At 43.6% G+C, this 27,923-nt stretch overlaps 1 protein-coding gene across 1 annotated transcript in view; it reads left to right on the forward strand.

Moving 5' to 3' along the window:
- The first annotated feature begins 5,433 nt into the window (after positions 1 to 5,433).
- LOC118947012 (glycine receptor subunit beta-like) overlaps positions 5,434 to 27,923 on the forward strand; it is a 46,514-nt gene continuing 24,024 nt past the window's right edge. Inside the window, exons 1-6 of the mRNA XM_036972012.1 lie at positions 5,434 to 5,834; positions 7,966 to 8,073; positions 13,994 to 14,100; positions 18,517 to 18,584; positions 21,457 to 21,683; positions 23,678 to 23,760. Of these exons, the coding sequence (XP_036827907.1) occupies positions 7,967 to 8,073; positions 13,994 to 14,100; positions 18,517 to 18,584; positions 21,457 to 21,683; positions 23,678 to 23,760 (592 nt within the window). The 5' untranslated portion in view covers positions 5,434 to 5,834; position 7,966. The remainder of the gene's footprint in view (positions 5,835 to 7,965; positions 8,074 to 13,993; positions 14,101 to 18,516; positions 18,585 to 21,456; positions 21,684 to 23,677; positions 23,761 to 27,923) is intronic.

Consider the following 27,923-nt stretch of genomic DNA (forward strand, 5'->3'; position numbering starts at 1 on the left):
AGGATGGTGAGTTGGTGAGGGTTATTAGTTTGTAAATTTAGTTATTTATGTTCTATTTTATAGTCTATTTTCGTCAAGGGTCCATGTTCATGGTAACCCAAAGAGAATAAAATTCATATTTTGTTAAATATAAATTTGTTCCCTAGTGATTATTGGTACAGGATTTAAGGGATCATTTAGGATAAATATAAAGTTAATTTTTAAAGTGGCTAGTGATACATTTATTACATCAATTTTTCCATTATTAAAGTGACTAGAGTTGAGTCAGTATGTTAGCAGCAGCCACTCAATGTTAGTGATGGCTGTTTAAAAGTCTGATGGCCTTGAGATAGAAGCTGTTTTTCAGTCTCTCGGCCCCCGCTTTGATGCACCTGTAATGACCTCGCCTTCTGGATGATAGCGGGGTGAACAGGCAGTGGCTCGGGTGGTTGTTGTCCTTGATGATGTTTTTGGCCTTCCGGTGACATCGGGTGGTGTAGGTGTCCTGGAGGGCAGGTAGTTTGCCCCCGGTGATGCGTTGTGCAGACCTCACTACCCTCTGGAGAGCCTTATGGTTGTGGGCGGAGCAGTTGCCGTACCAGGCAGTGATACAGCCCAAAAGGATGCTCTCGATTGTGCATCTGTAAAAGTTTGTGAGTGTCTTTGGTGACAAGCCAAATTTCTTCTCACTCCTGAGGTTGAAGAGGCGCTGCTTCGCCTTCTTTACCACACTGTCTGTGTGGGTGGACCATTTCAGTTTGTCCGTGATGTGTATGCCAAGGAACTTAAAACTTTCCACCCTCTCCACTACTGTGCCGTCGATGTGGATATGCGGCTGCTCCCTCTGCTGTTTCCTGAAGTCCACGATCATCTCCTTTGTTTTGTTAACATTGAGTGTGAGGTTATTTTCCTGACACCACACTCCGAGGGCCCTCACCTCCTCCATGTAGGTCGTCTCGTCGTTGTTGGTAATCAAGCCTACCACTGTAGTGTTGTCTGCAAACTTGATGATTGAGTTGGAGGCGCTCCCTTGTGGGGCCCCAGTGTTGAGGATTTATTTTTTAATTTTTAATTTATTTAACTAGGCAAGTCAGTTAAGAACAAATTATTATTTTCAATGACAGCCTAGGAACAGTGGGTTAACTGCCTGTTCAGGGGCAGAACGACAGATTTGTACCTTGTCAGCTCAGGGATTTGAACTTGCAACCTTCCAGTTACTAGTCCAACGCTCTAACCACTAGGCTACCCTGCCACCAGGATCAGCTGGGTGGAGATGTTGTTACCAACCCTCACCACCTGGGGGCGGCCCGTCAGGAAGTCCAGGACCATGTTGCACAGGGCGGGGTTGAGACCCAAGTCCTCCAGCTTAATAACGATTTTGGAGGGACAGCATTCTTACAGGTATTCCTCTTGTCCAGATGGGTTAGGGCAGTGTGCAGTGCGATTGCGATTGCGTCGTCTGTGGACCTATTGGGGCGGTAAGCAAATTGGAGTGGGTCTAGGGTGTCAGGTAGGGTGGAGGGGATATGGTCCTTGACTAGTCTCTCAAAGCACTTCATGATGACGGAAGTGAGTGCTACGGGTTAGCAGTAGTCATTTAGCTTAGTTACCTTAGCTTTCTTGGGAACAGGAACAATGGTGACCCTCTTGAAGCATGTGGGAACAGCAGACTGGGATAAGGATTGATTGAATATGTCTGTAAACACACCAGCCAGCTGGTCTGCGCATGCTCTGAGGACACGGCTGGGGATGCCGTCTGGGCCGGCAGCCTTGCGAGGGTTAACAGGATTAAATGTTTTACTCACGTTGGCTGCGGTGAAAGAAAGCCTGCAGCTTTTGTTAGCGGGCCGTGTCAGTGGCACTGTATTGTCCTCAAAGCAAGCAAAGAAGTTGTTTAGTTTGTCTGGGAGCAAGACATCGTGGTCCGCAATGGGGCTGGATTTTCTTTTGTAGTCTGTGATTGACTGTAGACCCTGCCACATACCTCTCTTGTCTGAGCTGTTGAATTGCGACTCTTCTTTGTCTCTATATTGACGCTTAGCTTGTTTGATTGCCTTGCGAAGGGAATAGCTACACTGTTTGTATTCGCTCTTGTTTCCGTTTGCGTTGCCATGATTAAACGCAGTGATTCTGCTTTCAATTTTGCATGAATGCTGCCATCAATCCATGGATTCTGGTTGGGGAATGTTTTAATAGACGCTGTGGGTACAACATCACTGATGCACTTGCTAATAAACTCGCTCACAGAATCAGCGTATTCATCAATGTTGTTGTTCTACGCTTTGCGGACCATACCTAAATATGATTATCAATCAGAGACAACGATAAACAGCTGCCTCTGATTGGGAACCATACCAGGCCAACATAGATATCTAATTCCCCTAGATAACCCACCCGTAATCACACCCCGACCTAACCAACATAGATATCTAATTCCCCTAGATAACCCACCCTTAATCACACCCCGACCTAACCAACATAGAGAATAAACAGCTCTCTATGCTCAGGGCGTGACACCTGGGTATCTGAAGTTGTCCACATATTCTAGGAACCGTCCAGAGTAGTGATGCTAGTCGGGCGGGCGGGTCCGGGCAGCGAACGGTTGAAAAGCATGCATTTGGTTTTACTAGCATTTAAGAGCAGTTGAAGGCTACGGAAGGAGTGTTGTATGGCATTGAAGCTCGTTTGTATACAGAATGGTGTCGTCTGCGTAGAGGTGGATCAGAAAATCACCAGCAGCAAGAGCAACATCGTTGATATAGACAGAGAAAAGAGTCGGCTCGAAAATTGAACCCTGTGGCACCCCCATAGAGACTGCCAGAGGTCCGGAAAACAGGCCCTCCGATTTGACACACTGTCTGCGAAGTAGTTGGTGAACCAGGCGAGGCAGTCATTAGAGAAACCAAGGCTATTGAGTCTGCCGATAAGAATACGGTGATTGACAGAGTCGAAAGCCTTGGCCAGGTCGATGAAGACAGCTGCACAGTACTGTCTTTTATCGATGGCGGTTATGATATCGTTTAGTACCTTGAGCGTGGCTGAGGTGCACCCATGACCAGCTCGGAAACCGGATTGCACAGCGGAGAAGGTACGGTGGGATTCGAAGAAGACTTTAGAAAGGCAGGGCAGGATGGATATAGATCTATAACAGTTTGGGTCTAGAGTATCACCCCCTTTGAGGAGGGAGATGACCGCAGCAGCTTTCCAGTCTTTAGGGATCTCGGGCGATACGAAAGAGAGGTTGAACAGACTGGTAACAGGGGTTGCAACAATGGCGGCAGATAATTTTAGAAAGAGAGAGTCCAGATTGTCTAGCCCAACTGATTTGTACGGGTCCAGGTTTTGCAGGTCTTTCAGAACATCCGCAATCTGGATTTGGGAGAAGGAGAAGCTGGGGATGCTCGGGCAAGTAGCTGCGGGGGGTGTGGTGCTGTTTGCCGGGGTTGGGGTAGCCAGGAGGAAAGCATGGCCAGCCGTAGAGAAATGCTAATTAAAATGTTTGATTATCATGGTTTTTCGGTGGTGACTGTGTTACCTAGCCTCAGTGCAGTGGGCAGCTGGGAGGAGGTGCTCTTGTTCTCCATGGACTTTGCAGTGTCCCAAAACCTTTTGGAGTTAGAGCTACTGAATGCAGATTTCTGTTTGAAAAAGCTAGCCTTTGCTTTCCTGACTGATTGCTTGTATTGGTTCCTGACTTCCCTGAACAGTTGCATATTGCGGGGACTATTCGATGCTATTGCAGTCCGCCACAGGATGTTTTTTTTGTGCTGGTCAAGGGCAGTCAGGTCTGGAGTGAATCAAGGGCTATATCTGTTCTTAGTTCTACATTTATTTTCTACTGTAGAATATAAAGACTGTGTTCTATTGTAGAATATAAAGACTTTTCTACTGCAGAATATTAAGACTTTTCTAATGTAGAATATAATTACTTTTCTAGTGTAGAATATAAAGACTGTGTTCTACTGTAGAATATAAAGCCTGTGTTCTACTGTAGCATATAAAGACGGTTCTACTGTAGAATATAAAGACTGTGTTCTACTGTAGAATATAAAGACTGTGTTCTACTGTAGAATATACAGACTGTTCTACTGTAGAATATAAAGACTATGTTCTACTGTAGAAAATAATGACTGTTCTACTGTAGAATATAAAGACTGTGTTCTGCTGTAGAATTTAAAGACTGTTCTACTGTAGAATATAAAGACTGTGTTCCAATGTAGAATTTAAGACTGTGTTCTACTGTAGAATGACTGTTCTACTGTAGAATATAAAGACTGTGTTCTTTGGGGTGGGGTTATATCCCTCCTGTTTGGCCCTGTCCGGGGGTGTCCTCAGATGGGGCCACAGTGTCTCCTGACCCCTCCTGTCTCAGCCTTCAGTATTTATGCTGCAGTAGTTTATGTGTCGGGGGGCTAGGGTCAGTTTGTTATATCTGGAGTACTTATTCTGTCCTATTCGGTGTCCTGTGTGAATTTAAGTGTGCTCTCTCTAATTCTCTCTTTCTCTCTTTCTTTCTCTCTCTCTCTCGGAGGACCTGAGCCCTAGGACCATGCCTCAGGACTACCTGACATGATGACTCCTTGCTGTCCCTAGTCCATCTGGCTGTGCTGCTGCTCCAGTTTCAACTGTTCTGCCTTAATATTATTGGACCATGCTGGTCATTTATGAACATTTGAACATCTTGGCCATGTTCTGTTATAATCTCCACCCGGCACAGCCAGAAGAGGACTGGCCACCCCACATAGCCTGGTTCCTCTCTAGGTTTCTTCGTAGGTTTTGGCCTTTCTAGGGAGTTTTTCCTAGCCACCGTGCTTCTACACCTGCATTGCTTGCTGTTTGGGGTTTTAGGTTGGGTTTCTGTACAGCACTTTGAGATATCAGCTGATGTACGAAGGGCTATATAAATCAATTTGATTTGATTTGATTTGTTCTGATGTAGAATTTAAGACTGTGTTCTGCTGTAGAATTTAAGACTGTTCTGCTGTAGAATATAAGACTGTGTTCTACTCTAGAATATAAAGACTGTGTTCTACTCTAGAATATAATGACTGTGTTCTACTCTAGAATATAAAGACTGTGTTCTACTGTAGAATATAAACACTGTGATCTGCAGTAGACCACAAAGAGGGGACCATAAAGAGCATTACAATGACACTGTGCTCGTGCATGGACTCGTGCTGCTAACATGGGGCTTGAGCTACTGCGCATGTTAGAGCTCAGATGCACAAACACGCAACTCTTGACATATACAGTCTCTCTCCCTGCCTCTCTCTCCCTGCCTCTCTCTCACTCTCTCTCCCTGCCTCTCTCACACACACACTCTCTCCCTCTCTCCCTGCTTCTCTCTCACCATCTCTCCCTGCCTCTCTCTCACTCACTCTCCCTGACTCTCTCTCACTCTCTCTCCCTTCCTCTCTCTCTCACACTCTCTCTCCCTGCCTCTCTCACACACCCTCTCTCTTACACACACTCTCTCTCCCTCGTTTTCACAAACTCCCTCACTTTCTCTTACTCACGTACGCTCCCTCCCTTCCTCCTACCCACCCTCTCTCCTCCCTACCTCCCTCTCTCCCTCCCTCCCTCCCCCTCCTACCCACCCTCTATCCTCCCTACCTCCCTCTCTCCCTCCCTCTCTCCCTCCCTCCCCCTCCTACTCACCCTCTCTCCTCTCTACCTCCCTCCCTCCGTCTCTCTTCTGACAGATATATCGTCATTGTGCGGGCAGGCGGAAGGAGCTGGGTTGAACTTGAGAACGGCTCACGAGAGGAGACGGAGGACAGGACATGATGCTGCTGCAGTAACCGACATCGTTGTTAAAACATCGCAGCAACCAGCGTAGCAACCAGAGTGTCAAGGTAAGATCAACAGCTCTCTCTTCATTCTGCAGTAATTCTCATTATGACATTCCATCTCTCCCTCTTTCCCTCTCTCTTTCAATCTCTCCTCTGTACCTCTGTTTCCCTCTCTCCCTCCATCTCTCCCTCTTTCTCTTTCTCCATCTCTCCTCTCTCTGCCTCTCCATCTCTGCCTCTTTCTCTCTCTCTGCCTCTCCATCTCTGCCTCTTTCTCTCTATCTGTCATTCTCTCTCTCTTGGTGTCTGTCTGTCTGTCTGTCTGTCTGTCTGTCTGTCTGTCTGTCTGTCTCAGACTGGCCAATAAAAAGAAAAGGTTAAGATGGACAAAAAATCTCTCCTCTCTCTCTGCCTCTCCATCTCTGTCTCTTTCTCCCTGAGTCGCCTCTTCACTGTTGACATCGAGACTGGTGTTTTGTGGGTAGTATTTAATGAAGCTGCCAGACATTTCTAAGTGACCCCAAACTTTAGAACAGTAGTGTATACTAATACAATTGGTCAGAGAAAGACATTTTTGTTTAACAAATATTACATTTTCTGAAAAAAAAGAGTGGCCAAAATTGGCACCCTTGTTTTCAATACCTCACCTTACGAGGATAACGACACATAGTATTTTTCTAAAATGTTGTATGAGAATGGATAACACATTGAGAGGTATCTTAGACCATTCCTCCATACACTCTTAAAAACATGGTGCTAACTACCACCTAAAAGGGTTCTTCGGCAGCCCCCATAGGAGAAGCCTTTGAAGAACCCTTTTTGAGTTCCATATAGAACCCTTTTTGGTTCCACGTAGAACCCTTTTGAGTTCCATGTAGAACCCTTTACCCAAAATGTGTGGTTTTATTTGAAGAGGGCAGTCCATAAGCACAGACAAAGGATCTGTAAAGATTATGTATGGAGGAACGGTATAAGATCCCTCCCAATGTGTTCGCCAAATCATAAAACATTGTAGGAAAAGGCTCAGTGCCGTTTTCATCTTAAGGTGGGGTATTGAAAGGTATTGAAAACAGGGGTGCCAATAATTTTGACCGCTAACTTCTTGAGAGAAAAAAATTAGGATTACTTGTTAAACAAAATCTCTGTCTGAACAATTGTATTTGTATAAAATAATTGTAAAAAAAATGTTGCATACAATGTAGCTCAGTATTTGTTTTATTTATTTTATACAGTATTTTTGCTCATATTTATCAAGGGTTTAATAATGTTGAACCCCACTGTATATCTAAATGTTTATCAAGGATGTCAATAATGTTGAACCCCACTGTATATCTAAATGTTTATCAAGGATGTCAATAATGTTGAACCCCACTGTATATCTAAATGTTTATCAAGGGTTTAATAATGTTGAACCCCACTGTATATCTAAATGTTTATCAAGGGTGTTTACAGGATTCTTCCGGTGAAGGAGAGGCGGACCAAAATGCAGCGTGGTTATTTATATACATCTTTAATAAAGATGAAAACACGAACAGTATACAAAAACAATAAACGTGAAAAAACCTAAACAGCCTATCTGGTGCAAACAAACACAGAGCAATCACCCACGAAACACTCAAAGACTATGGCTGCCTAAATATGGTTCCCAATCAGAGACAACGATAAACACCTGCCTCTGATTGAGAACCACTCCAGGCAGCCATAGACTATTCTAGACAACCCCACTAACCACTATCCCATAACCTAGAACAAATCCCTAGACAAAACACACCACATAAAATAACCCATGTCACACCCTGGCCTGACCAAAATAATAAAGAAAACACAAAATACTAAGACCAGGGCGTGACAAAGGGTTTAATAATGTTGGACCCCACTGTATATCTAAATGTCTATCAAGGGTTTAATAATGTTGCACCCCACTGTATATCTAAATGTCTATCAAGGGTTTAATAATGTTGCACCCCACTGTATATCTAAATGTCTATCAAGGGTTTAATAATGTTGCACCCCACCCCACTGTATATCTAAATGTCTATCAAGGGTTCAATAATGTTGAACCCCACTGTATATCTAAATGTTTATCAAGGGTTTAATAATGTTGAACCCCACTGTATATCTAAATGTTTATCAAGGATGTCAATAATGTTGCACCCCACCCCACTGTATATCTAAATGTTTATCTCTCCAACAGAATGGAGCTGATGATAGTTATCCTCCTGCTAACTCTAGCCCAGTCTGCAGAGAGTGGGGGAAAACCAGCTAAGAAAGTCAAGAAGGGAAAGCAAGTCATATGTCCTTCGTAAGTCCTTCCCAGTGGTAGTAGTGGTATCAAATCAAAGTTTATTTGTCACGTGCACCGAATACAACAGGTGTAGTAGAACTTACAGTGAAATGCTTACTTACAGGCTCTAACCCAATAGTGTGAAAAAAAGGTGTGTGTGTGTGTGTGTGTGTGTGTGTGTGTGTGTAAGTAAAGAAATAAAACAACAGTAAAAAGACATTTGAAAACAGTAGCACAGACACCGGTTAGTCAGACGTTTTGAGTTAGTATGTACATGTAGGTATGGTTAAAGTGACTATGCATATATGATAAACAGCAGCGTAAAAAGAGGGGTTGGTGGGGGTGGTGGGACACAATGCAGATTGTCCAGGTATCCATTTGGTTACCTGTTCATCAGTCTTATGACTTGGGGGTAAAAACTGTTGAGAAGCCTTTTTGTCCTAGACTTGGCACTCCGGTACCGCTTGCCATTGCGGTAGTAGAGAGAACAGTCTATGACTGGGCTGGCTGGGGTCTTTGACAATTTTTAGGGCCTTCCACTGACACCGCCTGGTGTAGAGGTCCTGGATGGCAGGCAACTTTGCCCCAGTGATGTACTGGGCCGTACGCAATACCTCTGAAGTGCCTTGCGGTCAAAGGCCGAGCAATTGCCGTACCAGGCAGTGATGAAACCGGTCAGGATGCTCTCGATGTTGCAGCTGTAGAACCTTTTGAGGATCTCAGGACCCATGGCAAATCTTTTTAGTCTCCTGAGGGGGTAAAGGCTTTGTCGTGCCCTCTTCACGACTGTCTTGGTGTGTTTGGAAAATTCTAGTTTGTTGTTGATGTGGACACCAAGGAACTTGAAGCTCTCAACCTGCTCCACTACAGCCCTGTCGATGAGAATGGGGGCGTGCTCGGTCCTTCTTTTCCTGTAGTCCACAATCATCTCCTTAGTCTTGGTTACGTTGAGGGATAGGTTGTTATTCTTGCACCACCCGGCCAGGTCTCTGACCTCCTCCCTATAGACTGTCTCGTCGTTGTCGGTGATCAGGCCGACCACTGTTGTGTCGTCTGCAAACTTAATGATGGTGTTGGAGTCGTGCCTGGCCATGCAGTTGTGGGTGAACAGGGAGTACAGGAGGGGACTGAGCATGCACCCCTGGGGAGCTCCAGTGTTGAGGATCAGTGTGGCAGATGTTTTGCTACCTACCCTCACCACCTGGGGGCGGCCCATCAGGAAATCCAGGATCCAGTTGCAGAGGGAGTTGTTTAGTCCCAGGTTCCTTAGCTTAGTGATGAGCTTTGAGGGTACTATGGTGTTGAACGCTGAGCTGTAGTCAATGAATAGCATTCTCACATAGGTGTTCCTTTTGTCCAGCTGGGAAAGGGCAGTGTGGAGTGCAATAGAGATTGCATTATCTGTGGATCTGTTTGGACGGTATGCAAATTTGAGTGGGTCTAGGGTTTCTGGGATAATGGTGTTGATGTGAGCCATTACCAGCCTTTCAAAGCACTTAATGCCTACTGACGTGAGTGCTACGGGTCTGTTGTCATTTAGGCAGGCTGCCTTTGTGTTCTTGGGCAGAAGGACTGTGGTGGTCTGCTTGAAACATGTTGGTATTACAGACTCAGTCAGGGACATGTTGAAAATATCAGTGAAGACACCTGGGTCAGCACATGCCCGGAGCACACATCCTGGTAATACGTCTGGCCCCGCACCCTTGTGTATGTTGACCTGTTTAAAGGTCTTACTCACATCGGCTACGGAGAGCGTGATCACACAGTCGTTCGGAACAGCTGTTGCTCTCAATCATGCCTCAGTGTTGCTTGACTCGAAGTGAGCATAGAAGTGATTTAGCTCGTCTGGTAGGCTCGTGTCACTGGGCAGCTCGCGGCTGTGCTTCCCTTTGTAGTCTGTAATAGTTTACAAGCCCTGCCACATCCGACGGGCTTCGGAGCTGGTGTAGTATAATTCAGTCTCAGCCCTGTATTATCACTTTGCCTGTTTGATGGTTCGTCGCAGGGCATGGCAGGATTTCTTGTAAGCTTTGGGTTAGAGTCCCGCACATTGAAAGCGGCAGCTCTACCCTTTAGCTCCGTGTAAATGTTACCTGTAATCCATGGCTTCTGGTTGGGGTATGTACGTACAGTCACTGTGGGGACGACGTCCTCGATGCACTTATTGATAAAGCCAGTGACTGATGTGGGGTACTCCTCAATGCCATCGGAAGAATCCCGGAACATGTTCCAGTCTGTGCTAGCAAAACAGTCCTGTAGTTTAGCATCTGCTTCATCTGACCACTTTTTTATAGACCGAGTCACTGGTGCTTCCTGCTTTAATTTTTGCGTGTAAGCAGGAATCAGGAGGATAGAGTTGTGGTCGGATTTACCAAATGGACGGCGAGGGAGAGCTTTGTACGCGTCTCTGTGTGTGGAGTACAGGTGATCTAAAATGTTTGTTCCCTCTGGTTGCACATTTAACATGTTGATAGAGATTTGGTAGAACTGATTTAAGTTTCCCTGCATTAAAGTCTCCGGCCACTAGGAGTGCCGCCTCTGGGTGAGTGGTTTCCTGTTTGCTTATATCTTTATACAGCTGACTGAGTGCGGTCTTATAAACATCCACGAAAAGTATAGCTGAGAACTCTCTAGGCAAGTACTGTGGCCTGCAATTTATCACAATATACTCTACTTCAGGTGATCCAAATCTAGAGACTTCCTTAGATTTCATGCACCAGCTGTTGTGAACAAATATTCACAGACAGCCCCTCCCTCGTCTCTGTGCTGTTCTATCCTGCCGGTGCAGCGTATATCCCGCTAGCTGAATATCCATTCAGCCACGATTACGTTTTTCAGCCACAACAGTTTTTAAGGTCCCGTTGGTAGAATATTCGTAATCGTACCTCGTCTAGTTTATTGTTCAATGATTGCACGTTGGCGAGTAATATTGACTGTAACGGCAGCTTTCCTACTCGCCTTCTGCGGGTCCTGACGAGGAATCCGGCTCTTCGTCCTCTGTACCTGTGTCGCTTCCTCTTGCGAATAACTGGGATGTCGGCCCTGCCGGGTGTTTGGAGAATATCATGTGAGTCTTGCTTGTTGTTGAAAAAATCTTTGTCTAATCCGAGGTGAGTGATCGCTGCCCTGATATATCCAGAAGCTCTTTGTCTAATCCGAGGTGAGTGATCGCTGTCCTGATATACAGAAACTCTTTGTCTAATCCGAGGTGAGTGATCGCTCCCCTGATATACAGAAGCTCTTTGTCTAATCCGAGGTGAGTGATCGCTGCCCTGATATACAGAAACTCTTTGTCTAATCCGAGGTGAGTGATCGCTGTCCTGATATCCAGAAGCTCTTTGTCTAATCCGAGGTGAGTGATCGCTGTCCTGATATCCAGAAGCTCTTTGTCTAATCCGAGGTAAGTGATCGCTGTCCTGATATACAGAAGCTCTTTGTCTAATCCGAGGGGAGTGATCGCTGCCCTGATATACAGAAGCTCTTTGTCTAATCCGAGGTGAGTGATCCCTGCCCTGATATACAGAAGCTCTTTGTCTAATCCGAGGTGAGTGATCGCTGTCCTGATATCCAGAAGCTCTTTGTCTAATCCGAGGTGAGTGATCGCTGCCCTGATATACAGAAGCTCTTTGTCTAATCCGAGGTGAATGATCGCTGTCCTGATATCCAGAAGCTCTTTGTCTAATCCGAGGTGAGTGATCGCTGCCCTGATATACAGAAGCTCTTTGTCTAATCCGAGGTGAGTGATCGCTGTCCTGATATCCAGAAGCTCTTTGTCTAATCCGAGGTGAGTGATCGCTGCCCTGATATACAGAAGCTCTTTGTCTAATCCGAGGTGAGTGATCGCTGTCCTGATATCCAGAAGCTCTTTGTCTAATCCGAGGTGAGTGATCGCTGCCCTGATATATCCAGAAGCTCTTTGTCTAATCCGAGGTGAGTGATCGCTGCCCTGATATACAGAAGCTCTTTGTCTAATCCGAGGTGAGTGATCGCTGCCCTAATATATCCAGAAGCTCTTTGTCTAATCCGAGGTGAGTGATCGCTGCCCTGATATACAGAAGCTCTTTGTCTAATCCGAGATGAGTGATCGCTGCCCTGATATATCCAGAAGCTCTTTGTCTAATCCGAGGTGAGTGATCGCTGCCCTGATATACAGAAGCTCTTTGTCTAATCCGAGGTGAGTGATCGCTGCCCTGATATACAGAAGCTTGTTTTTGCCGTAAAATACGGTTGCAGAAATATTATGTACAAAATATGTTACAAATAACGTGAAAAAAAACACATAATAGCACAATTAGTTGGGAGCCCATAAAACTGCTGCCATTTCTTCCTGCGCCATTTTAGTAGTAGTAGTATCAGTAGTTTAATTAGTAGTAGCAGTAGCAGTAGTTTAATTAGTAGTAGCAGTAGCAGTAGTTTAGTAGCAGTAGTAGTAGTTGTAGTAAAAATAGTGATGGTGGTGTTAGTAATAGTAGTAGTAGTTAGTAGTAGTAGTAGTAGTTTAATTAGTAGTAGCACTAGCAGTAGTAGTAAAAATAGTGGTGGTGTTAGAAGTACTAGTAGTAATGGTAGTAGTAGTAGTAGTAGTAGTAGTAGTAATGATAATAGTATTAGTAGTAGTAGTAGTAGTAGTAATGATAATAGGATTAGTAGTAGTAGTAGTAGTAGTAATGGTAATAGTAGTAGTAGTAATAATAGTAGTAGTAGTAGTTTAATTAGTAGTAGCAGTAAAAATAGTGGTGGTGGTAGAAGTAGTAGTAATAGTAGTAATAGTTGTAGAGGTAGTAGTAGTAAAGGTTGTAGTAGTAATAGTAGTAATAGTAGTAGAGGTAGTAGTTGTAATAATAATGTTGGTGGTAGTAGTAGTAGTAGTAGAGGTTGTAGTAGTAGTAGTAGTAGAGGTTGTAGTAGTAGTAGTAGTAATAGTAGTAGAGGTAGTAGTAGTAGCAGTAGTAGTAGAGGCTGTAGTAGTAGTAGTAGTAGTAGAGGTAGTAGCAGGAGTAGTAGCAGTGATAGTAGTACCATCAGTAGTAGTAGTAGTAGTAATAATGTTGGTGGTAGTAGCAGTAGCAGTAGAGGTTGTAGTAGTAGTAGTAGTAGTAGGTTGTAGTAGTAGTAGTAGTATAGAGGTTGTTGTAGTAGTAGTAGTATAGAGGTTGTTGTAGTAGTAGTAGTAGTAGTAGTAATAGTAGCAGTAGTAGTAGAGGTTGTTGTAGTAGTAGTAGTAGTAGTAGTACTAGTATAGAGGTTGTTGTAGTAGTAGAGGTTGTTGTAGTAGTAGTAGTAGAAGTAGTAGTAGAGGTTGTAGTAGTAGTAGTAGTAGAGGTTGTAGTAATAGTAGTAGTAGTAGAGTTTGTAATAGTAGTAGTATAGAGGTTGTTGTAGTAGTAGTAGTAGTAGTAGTAGAGGTTGTAGTAGTAGTAGCAGTAGTAGAGGCTGTAGTAGTAGTAGCAGTAGTAGAGGTAGTAGCAGTAGCAGGAGTAGTAGCAGTGGTAGTAGTAGCAGCAGTAGTAGTAGAGGTTGTAGTAGTAGTAGTAGTAGTAGTAGCAGTAGTAGCAGTAGTAATAGTAGTAGTAGTAGTAGTAGTAGTAGTAGTATTAGTAGTTCTAGTAGTAGCAGTAGTAGTAGTATTAGTCCTAGTAGTAGTAGTAGTAGTAGTAGTAGTAGTAGCAGTAGTAACAGTAGTAGTAGTAGTAGTAGTAGTAGTAGTAGTAGTAGTATAGTATAGTATAGTATTAGTAGTTCTAGTAGTAGTAGTAGTAGTAGTAGTAGTAGTAGTAGTAGTATAGTATTAGTAGTTCTAGTAGTAGCAGTAGTAGTAGTAGTAGTAGTAGTAGTATAGTATTAGTAGTTCTAGTAGTAGCAGTAGTAGTAGTAGTAGTAACAGTAGTAGTAGTAACAGTAGCAGTAGTAGTAAGTGTATTATGTGTTTGTGTTACAGACAGCTGTCTGCAGAGGAGATTGCTCAGGTACCAGCCAACTCCACCAGCAACATCCTCAACAGGCTGATGGTGACATATGACTCTCGCATACGACCCAACTTTAAAGGTTAGTTACATATATACAACCAACTCCATGGCCTTGTGGTTGGAGTGTTATACAGTAACAACCCACAGTAACAACCCATGACTGAACTGTTATACAGTAACAACTCTAACCCATGACTCTATTGAACTGTTATACAGTAACAACTCTAACCCATGACTCTATTGACCTGTTATACCGTAACAACTCTAACCCATGACTCTATTGACCTGTTATACAGTAACAACCCATAACTCTATTAAACTGTTATACAGTAACAACCCATGACTCTATTGAACTGTTATACAGTAACAACCCATGACTCTATTGAACTGTTATACAGTAACAACCCATGACTCTATTGAACTGTTATACAGTAACAACCCATGACTTTATTGACCTGTTATACAGTAACAACCCATGACTCTATTGACCTGTTATACAGTAACAACTCTAACCCATGACTCTATTGAACTGTTATACAGTTACAACCCATGACTCTATTGACCTGTTATACAGTAACAACTCTAACCCATGACTCTATTGACCTGTTATACAGTAACAACTCTAACCCATGACTCTATTGACCTGTTATACAGTAACAACCCATAACTCTATTGAACTGTTATACAGTAACAACCACAAACCATGACTCTATTGAACTGTTATACAGTAACAACCCATGACTCTATTGAACTGTTATACAGTAACAACCCATGACTCTATTGAACTGTTATACAGTAACAACCCATGACTTTATTGACCTGTTATACAGTAACAACCCATGACTCTATTGACCTGTTATACAGTAACAACTCTAACCCATGACTCTATTGACCTGTTATACAGTAACAACTCTAACCCATGACTCTATTGACCTGTTATACAGTAACAACTCTAACCCATGACTCTATTGACCTGTTATACAGTAACAACCCATAACTCTATTGAACTGTTATACAGTAACAACCCATGACTCTATTGACCTGTTATACAGAACAACCCATGACTCTATTGACCTGTTATACAGTAACAACCCATGACTATATTGACCTGTTATACAGTAACAACCCATGACTCTATTGAACTGTTATACAGTAACAACTCATGACTCTATTGACCTGTTATACAGTAACAACTCTAACCCATGACTCTATTGAACTGTTATACAGTAACAACCCATGACTCTATTGACCTGTTATACAGTAACAACTCTAACCCATGACTATATTGACCTGTTATACAGTAACAACCCATGACTCTATTGACCTGTTATACAGTAACAACCCTAACCCATGACTCTATTGAACTGTTATACAGTAACAACCCTAACCCATGACTCTATTGAACTGTTATACAGTAACAACCCATGACTCTATTGAACTGTTATACAGTAACAACCCATGACTCTATTGAACTGTTATACAGAAACAACTCATGACTCTATTGAACTGTTATACAGTAACAACCCTAACCCATGACTCTATTGACCTGTTATACAGTAACAACTCTAACCCATGACTCTATTGACCTGTTATACAGTAACAACCCATAACTCTATTAAACTGTTATACAGTAACAACCCATAACTCTATTAAACTGTTATACAGTAACAACCCATGACTCTATTGAACTGTTATACAGTAACAACCCATGACTCTATTGAACTGTTATACAGAAACAACCATAACCCATGACTGTGTTGAACTGTTATACAGTAACAACCCATGACTCTATTGACCTGTTATACAGTAACAACTCTAACCCATGACTCTATTGACCTGTTATACAGTAACAACTCTAACCCATGACTCTATTGAACTGTTATACAGTAACAACTCTAACCCATGACTCTATTGAACTGTTATACAGTTACAACCCATGACTCTATTGACCTGTTATACAGTAACAACTCTAACCCATGACTCTATTGACCTGTTATACCGTAACAACTCTAACCCATGACTCTATTGACCTGTTATACAATAACAACCCATAACTCTATTGAACTGTTATACAGTAACAACCCATGACTCTATTGACCTGTTATACAGAACAACCCATGACTCTATTGACCTGTTATACAGTAACAACCCATAACTCTATTGAACTGTTATACAGTAACAACCCATGACTCTATTGACCTGTTATGCAGTAACAACTCTAACCCATGACTCTATTGAACTGTTATACAGTAACAACCCATGACTCTATTGACCTGTTATTCAGTAACAACTCTAACCCATGACTCTATTGACCTGTTATACAGTAACAACCCATGACTCTATTGACCTGTTATACAGTAACAACCCATGACTCTATTGACCTGTTATACAGTAACAACCCATGACTCTATTGACCTGTTATACAGTAACAACCCATGACTCTATTGAACTGTTATACAGTAACAACCCATGACTCTATTGAACTGTTATACAGTAACAACCCTAACCCATGACTCTATTGAACTGTTATACAGTAACAACCCTAACCCATTACTCTATTGAACTGTTATACAGTAACAACCCTAACCCATGACTCTATTGAACTGTTATATAGTAACAACCACAACCCATGACTCTATTGAACTGTTATACAGTAACAACCCTAACCCATTACTCTATTGAACTGTTATACAGTAACAACCACAACCCATGACTCTATTGAACTGTTATACAGTAACAACTCTAACCCATGACTCTATTGAACTGTTATACAGTAACAACCCATGACTCTATTGACCTGTTATACAGAAACAACCATAACCCATGACTGTGTTGAACTGTTATACAGTAACAACCCATGACTCTATTGACCTGTTATACAGTAACAACCCTAACCCATGACTCTATTGAACTGTTATACAGTAACAACCTTAACCCATGACTTTATTGACCTGTTATACAGTAACAACCCATGACTCTATTGAACTGTTATACAGTAACAACCCATGACTCTATTGAACTGTTATACAGTAACAACTCTAACCCATGACTCTATTGAACTGTTATACAGTAACAACCCTAACCCATGACTCTATTGAACTGTTATACAGTAACAACTCTAACCCATGACTCTATTGAACTGTTATACAGTAACAACTCTAACCCATGACTCTATTGACCTGTTATACAGTAACAACCCATGACTCTATTGAACTGTTATACAGTAACAACCCTAACCCATGACTCTATTGAACTGTTATACAGTAACAACTCTAACCCATGACTCTATTGAACTGTTATACAGTAACAACTCTAACCCATGACTTTATTGAACTGTTATACAGTAACAGTTCAATAGAAGAGAGAAGAGGAGGAGAGGAGCTGGAGAAGAGTAGGATAGAGAGAGGAGAAGAGGGAAGAGAGAAAGAGGAGAAGTTGAGAGAGGAGGAGGAGAAGAGCAGAGAGGAGGAGAGAGGAGGAGGAGAGGAGAGATGAGGAGGAGAGGAGCAGAAGAAGAGGAGGGGGGGGAGCAAGAAGAGAGAAGAGGAAGAGAGGAGAGAAGGAGAAGAGAAGGAGAAGAGAGAAGAGGTGGAGAGGACTAGGAGAATAGAGAAGAGGATTAGGAGAGGAGGATTACAGAGAAGAGGAGGAGAGGAGCGGGAGAAGATGAGGAGAGGAGGAGGAGAAAGGAGAAGAGGATGAGAATAGATAAGAGGAGGAGAGGAGGAAAGGAGAAGAGGAGGAGAAGAGAGAAGAGGAGGAGATGAGGGGACAGAAGAAAGAAGAGGAGGAGAAGAGACAGGAGGAGAAGAGAGAAGCGGATGAGAAGAGAGGAGAGGAGGAGATGAGGGGAAAGAAGAAAGAAGAGGGGGAAAAGAGAGGATAGGAGCAGAAGAGAGGAGTGGAGGAGAGGAGAGGAGTGGAGGAGAGGAAGAGAGGAGGAGGAGAAGAGAGGAGAGGAGAGGAAGAGGGGGACAGAAGAGAGAAGAGGAAGAGAGGAGGAGGAGAAGAGAGGAGTGGAGGAGAGGACAGAAGAGAAGAGGAGGAGAGAAGAGAGGAGAGGGGGAGAGGAGGAGGAGGACAGAATGAGTCTGTTTGGTTAATAAACTGAAAGTGTTGTAAGCCTGTGTGTGCGTTTGCCTGTGTGCCTGTGTGTGTGAGAGAGAGAGAGCAACGGCCATATGCTGCGAATCAGGTTGAGTGGAGCGGAATGATCACATGACTGTCAAGACCACAGAAATGCCAAACGCACACACACACACACACACACACACACACACACACACACACACACACACACACACACACACACACACACACACACACACACACACATACACACACACACACACACACACACACACACACACACACACACACACACACACACACACAGACACACACTGGAATAAAACTGGCATGGGGGTGTTTATGTTGACTCTGTGTGTGTGTGTGTGTGTGTGTGTGTGTGTGTGTGTGTGTGTGTGTGTCCCAGGTGTTCCGGTGGAAGACAAGATTAATATGTTCATCAACAGTTTTGGCTCCATCCAGGAAACCAACATGGTGAGCAGAGTTACTAATGCTAAAACCATGCTAATAATGCTACCAACATTCCAACGTCATCAACATTAGCCTATATGCTATAAACAGTAGCCTGTATGCTATTAACATTAGTCTGTAAACCATCAACATTATCCTGTATGCTATAAACATTAGCCTGTATGCTATAAACAGTAGCCTGTATGCTACCACCATTAGCCTATATGCTATAAACATTAGCCTATATGCTATTAACAGTAGCCTGTATGCTACCACCATTAGCATATATGCTATAAACATTAGCCTGTATCCTATAAACAGTAGCCTGTATGCTACCACCATCGGACTGTATGCTACCACCATCAGACTGTATGCTATCAGCATTAGCCTGTATGCTGCCCTAAACTCTCTCCTGGCCCCTTACACTAAGTCTGAATTTGTCCTGCTAGGTGACCTAAATTGGGACATGCTTAAACTACATGAGCCAAGTCCTAAAGCAATAGGGCTCCCTAAATATTTCTCACATTACTACCAATCCCACAAGGTAGGACTCCAAACACCCAGAAAAGGCTACTCTCGTCGATGTTATCCTCACAAATAATCCTGATAGGTATCAGCCTGGCGTTTTCTATCATGTCCTTAGTGATCACTGTTTTACAGCCTGTGTTCATAAAGGCTGCTCAGTGAAACAACCTGTCCTGATTTGTCATAGACGGTTGATATAAAACTTTAACGAGCCTTCCTTCATGAACTGGCCTCTGTAAATCTGTATAGAATCAGCTTGATCCCCTCTGTCGAAGATGCTTGGACCTTATTTTTTGATATTTTCAGAATTAAAAACAGGTTCGGCACCTGGTTCGACCATGATCTGGCTTACTCCACCTCAACAATCCCATTTGGCAAATTGCTCGGCACACGCATACCCAGGCTGACTGGCTCTCGTTCAGGCAAATGAGAAATAAGTGCACTCAGGCTATCTGGAAGGCCAAAGTTAGTTACTTTAAGGAGCAGTTCTCTCTCTGTGGGTCTAACCCCAAGAAGTTCTGGAAAATGGGTTAGGGTTGTTACTGACAAGGAGCACATGGCTGAGCTCTTTAATCATCACTTCATTAAGTCAGGATTCCTATTTGACTCATGCCTCCTTGCCCGTCTAACATTTCCTCATCTCCCACCCCTTCTGATGTGACTATCCCCGATCCTCCTCCCTCTTGTCCCCCTGCCCCGCTACAAAGTTTTCCCCTGCAGGTGGTCACTGATTCCGAGGTGCTAAAGGAGCTCCTTGACCCCCAAAAAACACCTGGGTCAGATGGTTTAGACCCTTTCTTCTTTAAGGTTGCTGCCCCTATCATGGCAAAGCATATCTCCAACATTTTTAACCTTTCTCTCCTCTCTGGGGAGGTTCCCATTGCTTGGAAGGCAGCCACGGTTCATCCTTTATTTAAAGGGTCAGATCAAGCTGATCCTAACTGTTTAAGGCCTATTTCTATTTTGCCCTGTTTATCAAAAGTGTTGGAAAAACGTGTCAATAATCAACTGACTGGCTTTCTTGATGTCTATAGTATTCTCTTGGGTATGCCATCTGGTGTGCGCTCAGGTTATGGATGTGTCACTGCAACCATATACAGTAGGTCCTCACTGATGTCACCATTGCCCTTGAATCTAAGCAATGTTGTGCTGCTATTTTTATTGACTTGGCCAAATCTTTTGATACGGTAGACCATTACATTCTTGTGGGCCGGCTAATGAGTATTGGTGTCTCTGAGGGGTCTTTGGCCTGGTTTGGTAACTACCTCTCTCAAAGAGTGCAGTGTATAAAGTCAGAACATCTGCTGTCTCAGCCACTGCCTGTCACCAAGGCAGTTTCCCAAGGCTCGATCCTAGGCCCCATGCTCTTCTCAATTTACATCAACAACATAGCTCAGGAGGTAGGAAGCTCTCTCATCCATTTATATGCAGATGATACAGTCTTATACTCAGCTGGCCCCTCCCTGGATTTTGTGTTAATCGCTCTACACAAAGCTTTCTTAGTGTCCAACAAGCTTCTCTGCCCTTAACCTTATTCTGAACACCTCTAAAACAAAGGTCATGTGGTTTGGTAAGAAGAATGCCCCTCTCCCCACAGGTGTGATTACTGCCTCTGAGAGTTTAGAGATTGAGGTAGTCACCTCATACAAGTACTTGGGAGTATGGCTAGACAGTACACTGTCCTTCTCTCAGCACATATAGTTAAAGTTAAATCTAGACTTGGTTTCCTCCATCGTAATCGCTCCTCTTTAACCCCTGCTACCAAACTAACCCTGATTCAGATGACCAGCCTACACATGCTAGATTACGTAGACATCGTTTATAGATCGGCAGGTAAGGGTGCTCTCGAGCGGCTAGATGTTCTTTACCATTCGGCCATCAGATTTGCCACCAATGCTCCTTATAGGACACATCGCTAAACTACGACAAAATGCTCTTGACACCTTGGGGAATACGTAGAAAAGGGAATCTGGTTGATAGCCCATTCACTGCTCAATAGGGACGCACCAGAACGCAGAGCTTTCAAAACACGAGTCACTTCCGGATTGGATTTCTCTCAGGCTTTCGTCTGCAACATCAGTTCTGTTATACTCACAGACAATATTTTTACAGTTTTGGAAACTTTAGAGTGTTTTCTATCCTATGCTGTCAATTATATGCATATTCTAACATCTTGTCCTGACAAAATAGCCCGTTTACTCTGGGAACATTATTTTTCCAAAAATGGGGGATTGAGACAGATATCTAGCTTAAACAGAAAGATTTGGGGAGGGATTTTAATTATTATGCTAATTCGATTTCTATGGGGGAGCAAATGTTGACTCTAGGGGTTTAATTGACTTTGTACTAACAAATGATTGATTGTTGCTAGGACTACCGTGTGAACATCTTCCTGCGTCAGCGGTGGAACGACCCGAGGCTGAAGCTCCCGGCAGACTTCAAAGGAGAAGCGCTGACGGTGGACCCCAAGATATTCCAGTGTCTATGGAAACCAGACCTGTTCTTCGCCAACGAGAAACATGCCAACTTCCATGACGTCACGCAAGACAACATCCTGTTATTTATCTTCAGGAATGGAGACATTCTCATCAGCATGAGGTCTGTCTGTCTGTCTGTCTGTCTGTCTGTCTGTCTGTCTGTCAGCCTGTCTGTCTGTCTGTCTGTCTGTCTGTCTGTCTGTCTGTCTGTCTGTCTGTCAGCCTGTCTGTCTGTCTGCCTGTCTGTCTGTCTGTCTGTCTGTCTGTCTGTCTGTCTGTCTGTCAGCCTGTCTGTCTGTCTGCCTGTCTGTCTGTCTGTCTGTCTGTCTGTCTGTCTGTCTGTCTGTCTGTCTGTCTGTCTGTCTGTCTGTCTGTCAGCCTGTCTGTCTGTCTGTCAGCCTGTCTGTCTGTCTGTCTGTCTGTCTGTCTGTCAGCCTGTCTGTCTGTCTGTCTGTCTGTCTGTCTGTCTGTCTGTCTGTCTGTCTGTCTGTCTGTCTGTCTGTCTGTGAAGTTTGACTCTTTTTACTGACTGAGATCTTATCAACTAGTTTTAGACTAATTTTGTTAATAATTTGATTCAGTAATGCCCAGAGCAGAACCCCCTACCGGCAAACAATGAACTAAAAACTCTTAGTCTTATGGGGGCTTATGTCTGTGACTGAGACTTGTGTGCTTCAAAAAGTGTGCTTCCAACATTATACATTTTTGATTGCTAGGCATACAAATACAATTATTTCTTTATATCTTTGAAATGAGGTCTAGATGCGTCCCCAACCAGACTTCTTTATGAATACTTGACTGTCGCGAGGAAGATAAGTACAATATCGTTCGAACTGCAGTAGTCCCCCAAACGTTTCGGTTTGGAGTTTCAGTGTTGAGTGTTAAGCAGAGGCATGTGTATGTTTTGGTTCTACAAAGCTGTGTCCATTGATAACATTCAATAATCAGTGAATTGGACCCACATGATAGACAGCTAGTGGTTGGAGCAATGAAGGACTAAAATGACTGAGGGACTTGGAAAAACGAATCATGACTATCAAGTCAGTAAAAAGAGTCATTTAAAAAGAACGAATAGTTTGCGAACTGCACATCACTATCGCCTGTCTGACTGTCTGCCTGGCAGCCTGCCTGTCTGCCAGGGTAGGTGCCTATGTGTGCCCAGTGACTGTCAGTTGTGTGTTCAGGTTGTCAGTGACTGTCTGTTGTGTGTTCAGGTTGTCTGTTGTGTGTTCAGGTTGTCTGTTGTGTGTTAAGGTTGTCAGTGACTGTCTGGTGTGTGTTCAGTTTGTCTGTTGTGTGTTAAGGTTGTCAGTGACTGTCTGGTGAGTGTTCAGTTTGTCTGATGTGTGTTCAGGTTGTCAGTGACTGTCTGGCATGTGTTCAGGTTGTCAGTGACTGTCTGGCATGTGTTCAGGTTGTCAGTGACTGTCTGGCATGTGTTCAGGTTGTCTGGTGTGTGTTCAGGTTGTCAGTGACTGTCTGGCATGTGTTCAGGTTGTCTGTTGTGTGTTCAGGTTGTCAGTGACTGTCTGGCATGTGTTCAGGTTGTCTGTTGTGTGTTCAGGTTGTCAGTGACTGTCTGTTGTGTGTTCAGGTTGTCAGTGACTGTCTGGTGTGTGTTCAGATTGTAAGTTACTGTCTGGTGTGTGTTCAGGTTGTCTGTTGTGTGATAAAGGTTGTCAGTGACTGTCTGGTGTGTGTTCAGGTTGTCTGTGACTTTCTGCTGTGTGTTCAGGTTGTCAGTGACTGTCTGTTGTGTGTTCAGGTTGTCAGTGACTGTCTGTTGTGTGTTCAGGTTGTCAGTGATTGTCTGTTGTGTGTTCAGGTTGTCAGTGACTTTCTGGTGTGTGTTCAGGTTGTCAGTGACTGTCTGTAGTGTGTTCAGGTTGTCAGTGACTGTCTGTTATGTGTTCAGGTAGTCAGTGACTGTCTGTTGTGTGTTCAGGTTGTCAGCGATTGTCTGTTTTGTGTTCAGGTTGTCAGTGACTGTCTGGTGTGTGTTCAGGTTGTCTGTCGTGTGTTTAGGTTGTCAGTGACTGTCTGTTATGTGTTCAGGTAGTCAGTGACTGTCTGGTGTATGTTCAGGTTGTCAGTGACTGTCTGTTGTGTGTTCAGGTTGTCAGTGACCCTGTCCTGCCCTCTGGACCTCACTCTGTTCCCTATGGACACACAGCTCTGCAAGATGCAACTGGAGAGCTGTACGTAAAACCTCTCTCTAACACACTCTCACACACGCACGCACAGAGACACACGCAATATTCATATACAGTGAGTGCACAAAACATTAAGAACACCTGCTGTTTCCATGACATAGACTGACCAGGTGAATCCAGGTGAAAGCTATGAATATGCCTGCCATTACAGACTGGGATAAGGAGAGGTTGAACACTAAAGACTGGGACAAGGAGAGGTTGAACATTACAGACTGGGATAAGGACAGGTTGAACACTAAAGACTGGGACAAGGAGAGGTTGAACATTACAGACTGGGATAAGGACAGGTTGAACATTACAGACTGGAATAAGGAGAGGTTGAACACTAAAGACTGGGACAAGGAGAGGTTGAACATTACAGACTGGGATAAGGAGAGGTTGAACACTAAAGACTGGGACAAGGAGAGGTTGAACATTACAGACTGGGATAAGGACAGGTTGAACATTACAGACTGGAATAAGGAGATTGTGAACATTACAGACTGGGATAAGGACAGGTTGAACATTACAGACTGGGATAAGGACAGGTTGAACATTACAGACTGGAATAAGGAGATTGTGAACATTACAGACTGGGATAAGGGGAGGTTGAACATTACAGACTGGGATAAGGAGAGGTTGAACATTACCATGAATAGGCCTGCCAATACAGACTGGGATAAGGAGAGGTTGAACATTACAGACAGGGATAAGGAGAGGTTGAACATTACAGAATGGGATAAGGAGAGGTCGAACATTACAGACTGGGATAAGGAGAGTTTGAACATTACAGACAGGGATAAGGAGAGGTTGAACATTACAGACTGGAATAAGGAGATTGTGAACATTACAGACTGGGATAAGGGGAGGTTGAACATTACAGACTGGGACAAGGAGAGGTTGAACATTACAGAATGGGATAAGGAGAGGTTGAACATTACAGACAGGGATAAGGAGAGGTTGAACATTACAGACTGGAATAAGGAGATTGTGAACATTACAGACTGGGATAAGGGGAGGTTGAACATTACAGACTGGGACAAGGAGAGGTTGAACATTACAGAATGGGATAAGGAGAGGTCGAACATTACAGACTGGGATAAGGAGAGGTTGAACATTACAGACTGGGATAAGGAGAGGTTGAACATTACCATGAATAGGCCTGCCATTACAGACTGGGATAAGGAGATGTTGAACATTACCATGAATATGCCTGCCAACTAATCTGCACTCTGAGAACGCACCCCGCGGCCTTGCGAGTGCTGACCTGATTAAAAACCTTACTTCGGCCTCGAAGAGTGAGATCACCCAGTCCTCTGGGTCGGCATGGCCCTCCCACACTGTATGGTGTTGTCATTGTCAAAACGTGCATAAAATGCATTGAGTTGGTCTGGTAGAGAGGCATCGTTGGGCAGATCACGTCTAGGTCTTCCTTTGTAATCTGTAATGGACTGTAGCTCATGCGACATGCAGCCTAGCCTGTGAAATAGGAGGCCATGTTACTTCTATACTGTCCTTTTGCTCGTTTGATGACTCTGCAGAGGTCGTAGCCTCGGGGTTGTCTGTGATAGCCTTGTGTGTGGTAGTCCTGTCCTTTAGTTTAGCTCCAACCTCAGTGTCAAACCAGGGATTTTGATTGGGGAAGCAGCAAACCTTCAGTGTTGGGACAACGTCCCCGATGCCGTTCCTTATGAAGCCGGTGACGGAGGTGTCAAACCAGGGCTTTTGACTGGGGAAGCAGCGAACCTTCAGTGTTGGGACAACGTCCCCGATGCAGTTCCTTATGAAGCCGGTGACGGAGGGGGTTAGCTCGTTGGTGTTATAGGTGGAGTCTCAGAACATATTATAATCAGCGCTAGCAAAGCAGTCCTGTAGCATAATCTCTGATTCTGATGATCATTTCTCAATTGATCGAGTCACTGGGTAGTTCCTGTTTGAGCTTCTGCAACTGACAACTGACAACAACATGGAGGGCAGAGAATCTAAAACGGCATTAATACCATCGTTGCTGAGTGAGTGGTAGACCGCAGTAAGGTGAGCACCATCTGGTAGGGTTTCCACTAGTTACCACAAACACTAAATCAGAATATATTGTCAAACAACATTTTTATTTTTGGAGTTCATTTAAGGTTTAGGTTAGGCATAAGGTTAGCCATGTGGTTAAGGTTAGGATTAGGCATAAATTTAGCCATGTGGTTAAGGTTAGGATTAAGGTTAGGGTTAGGCATAAATTTAGCCATGTGGTTAAGGTTAGGATTAGGTTTAGGGTTAGGCATAAGGTTAGCCATGTGGTTAAGGTTAGGATTAAGGTTAGGGTTAGGCATAAGGTTAGCCATGTGGTTAAGGTTAGGATTAGGTTTAGGGTTAGGCATACATTTAGCCATGTGGTTAAGGTTAGGATTAAGGTTAGGGTTAGGCATAAGGTTAGCCATGTCGTTAAGGTTAGGGTTAGGTTTAGGGTTAAGGTTAAGGTTAAGGTTAGGGTTAGGTTTAAAATCACATTCTAAGAAGATCAACTGTAGAAATAGGTGGGCATTAAGACTTTGTGGCTGTGGTACCTAGTGACGACCGGTATGTCAGTAACCAGGAATATGATAGATTGAACTGCAGTAATTCTTAGTGGTCATACACAGAACCACATCTGAATTGTGAATTCCCATAATTGTATGATTTTTATTTACGTTTAAACGTTAAGAGAAATTGCACATTTCTCCCATCCCTATTGGATAGCCATGGGGAGTATCTTGTCCAGAAGACACGTTTCTGAAAAACGGAGAATATTGCTGTTACAAGCAAATCCTTGATCCAAGGTCATCCATCTTCTTGGCCAATGGAATGCAGGGAAGGGGTGTCCGGTTTTCCCTTCTCATTAATCTCACCAGGACTCTCCCTCCCCTGCCTCTGTAACGCCGGCCTTTCCTCTTGGATTGCCTGAAAATTGGGTCGTAATTACAGAAAGAGCCCAGGGCAGATAAATTGAAGTTGAAGCTGGAATTGGGGAAATTAACTGACAATTTGATGTTCAAAAGTTCTTGCTGGTTATAAGAAATGATAGCGAAAACATTTCAGGAAAATAAAGTAAAGATAAATGCCAAAATAATCCCAAATAGCTAAACTCACAAACCACAGCCTTCCAGTACAGTGCCAGCTCTCTTCTCTCTGGTGTGTCTTTGTTGTAGGGGTGTGGCCTAATGCTATGATAATGTCTCATTCATTGGGTAATTCATTATGGGATACAAAATATGGATGTATCTATATTCTACAGTAAACGGGGCACCAGCTATCATTTAAGTCAAAACTTTTTTTAGCAAGTAGGGATAAACTGTTCGTGTCACAATTATAATCTGAAGATTCTGTAGAGTTCTTCTAATGATAAATCAGATTCAAAATCTCAGAGAGTGATATTATTTTATGACAGGAAGAAGATTTATTCTAAAAACAAGGTAACAATGTCTTAGTATTTCAATCTCTGGTTCGATTACCAAACGGTCTTTAAAGGGAGAAAAATGGAGAAGGTTCAAACCTTTCCGAGGTGGTGTATTCAGTTCTGAGGTGGTGTATTCACTTCCGGGGTGGTGTATTCAGTTCCGGGGTGGTGTATTCAGTTCCGGGGTGGTGTATTCACTTCCGGGGTGGTGTATTCAGTTCCGGGGTGGTGTATTCAGTTTCGGGGTGGTGTATTCAGTTATGGGGTGGTGTATTCAGTTCCGGGGTGGTGTATTCAGTTATGGGGTGGTGGATTCAGTTTTGGGGGTGGTGTATTCAGTTCCGGGGTGGTGTATTCAGTTTTGGGGGTGGTGTATTCAGTTTTGGGGTGGTGTATTCAGTTCCGGGGTGGTGTATTCAGTTCCGGGTGGTGTATTCAGTTCCGGGGTGGTGTATTCAGTTCCGGGTGGTGTATTCAGTTATGGGGTGGTGTATTCAGTTTTGGGGGTGGTGTATTCAGTTTTGGGGGTGGTGTATTCAGTTCTGGGGTGGTGTATTCAGTTCTGGGGTGGTGTATTCAGTTCCGGGGTGGTGTATTCAGTTCCGGGGTGGTGTATTCAGTTCTGGGGTGGTGTATTCAGTTCCGGGGTGGTGTATTCAGTTCTGGGGTGGTGTATTCAGTTCCGGGGTGGTGTATTCAGTTCCGGGGGTGGTGTATTCAGTTCCGGGGTGGTGTATTCAGT

This window comes from Oncorhynchus mykiss, unplaced genomic scaffold (assembly GCF_013265735.2).
Source record: "Oncorhynchus mykiss isolate Arlee unplaced genomic scaffold, USDA_OmykA_1.1 un_scaffold_87, whole genome shotgun sequence".
NCBI lineage: Eukaryota > Metazoa > Chordata > Actinopteri > Salmoniformes > Salmonidae > Oncorhynchus > Oncorhynchus mykiss.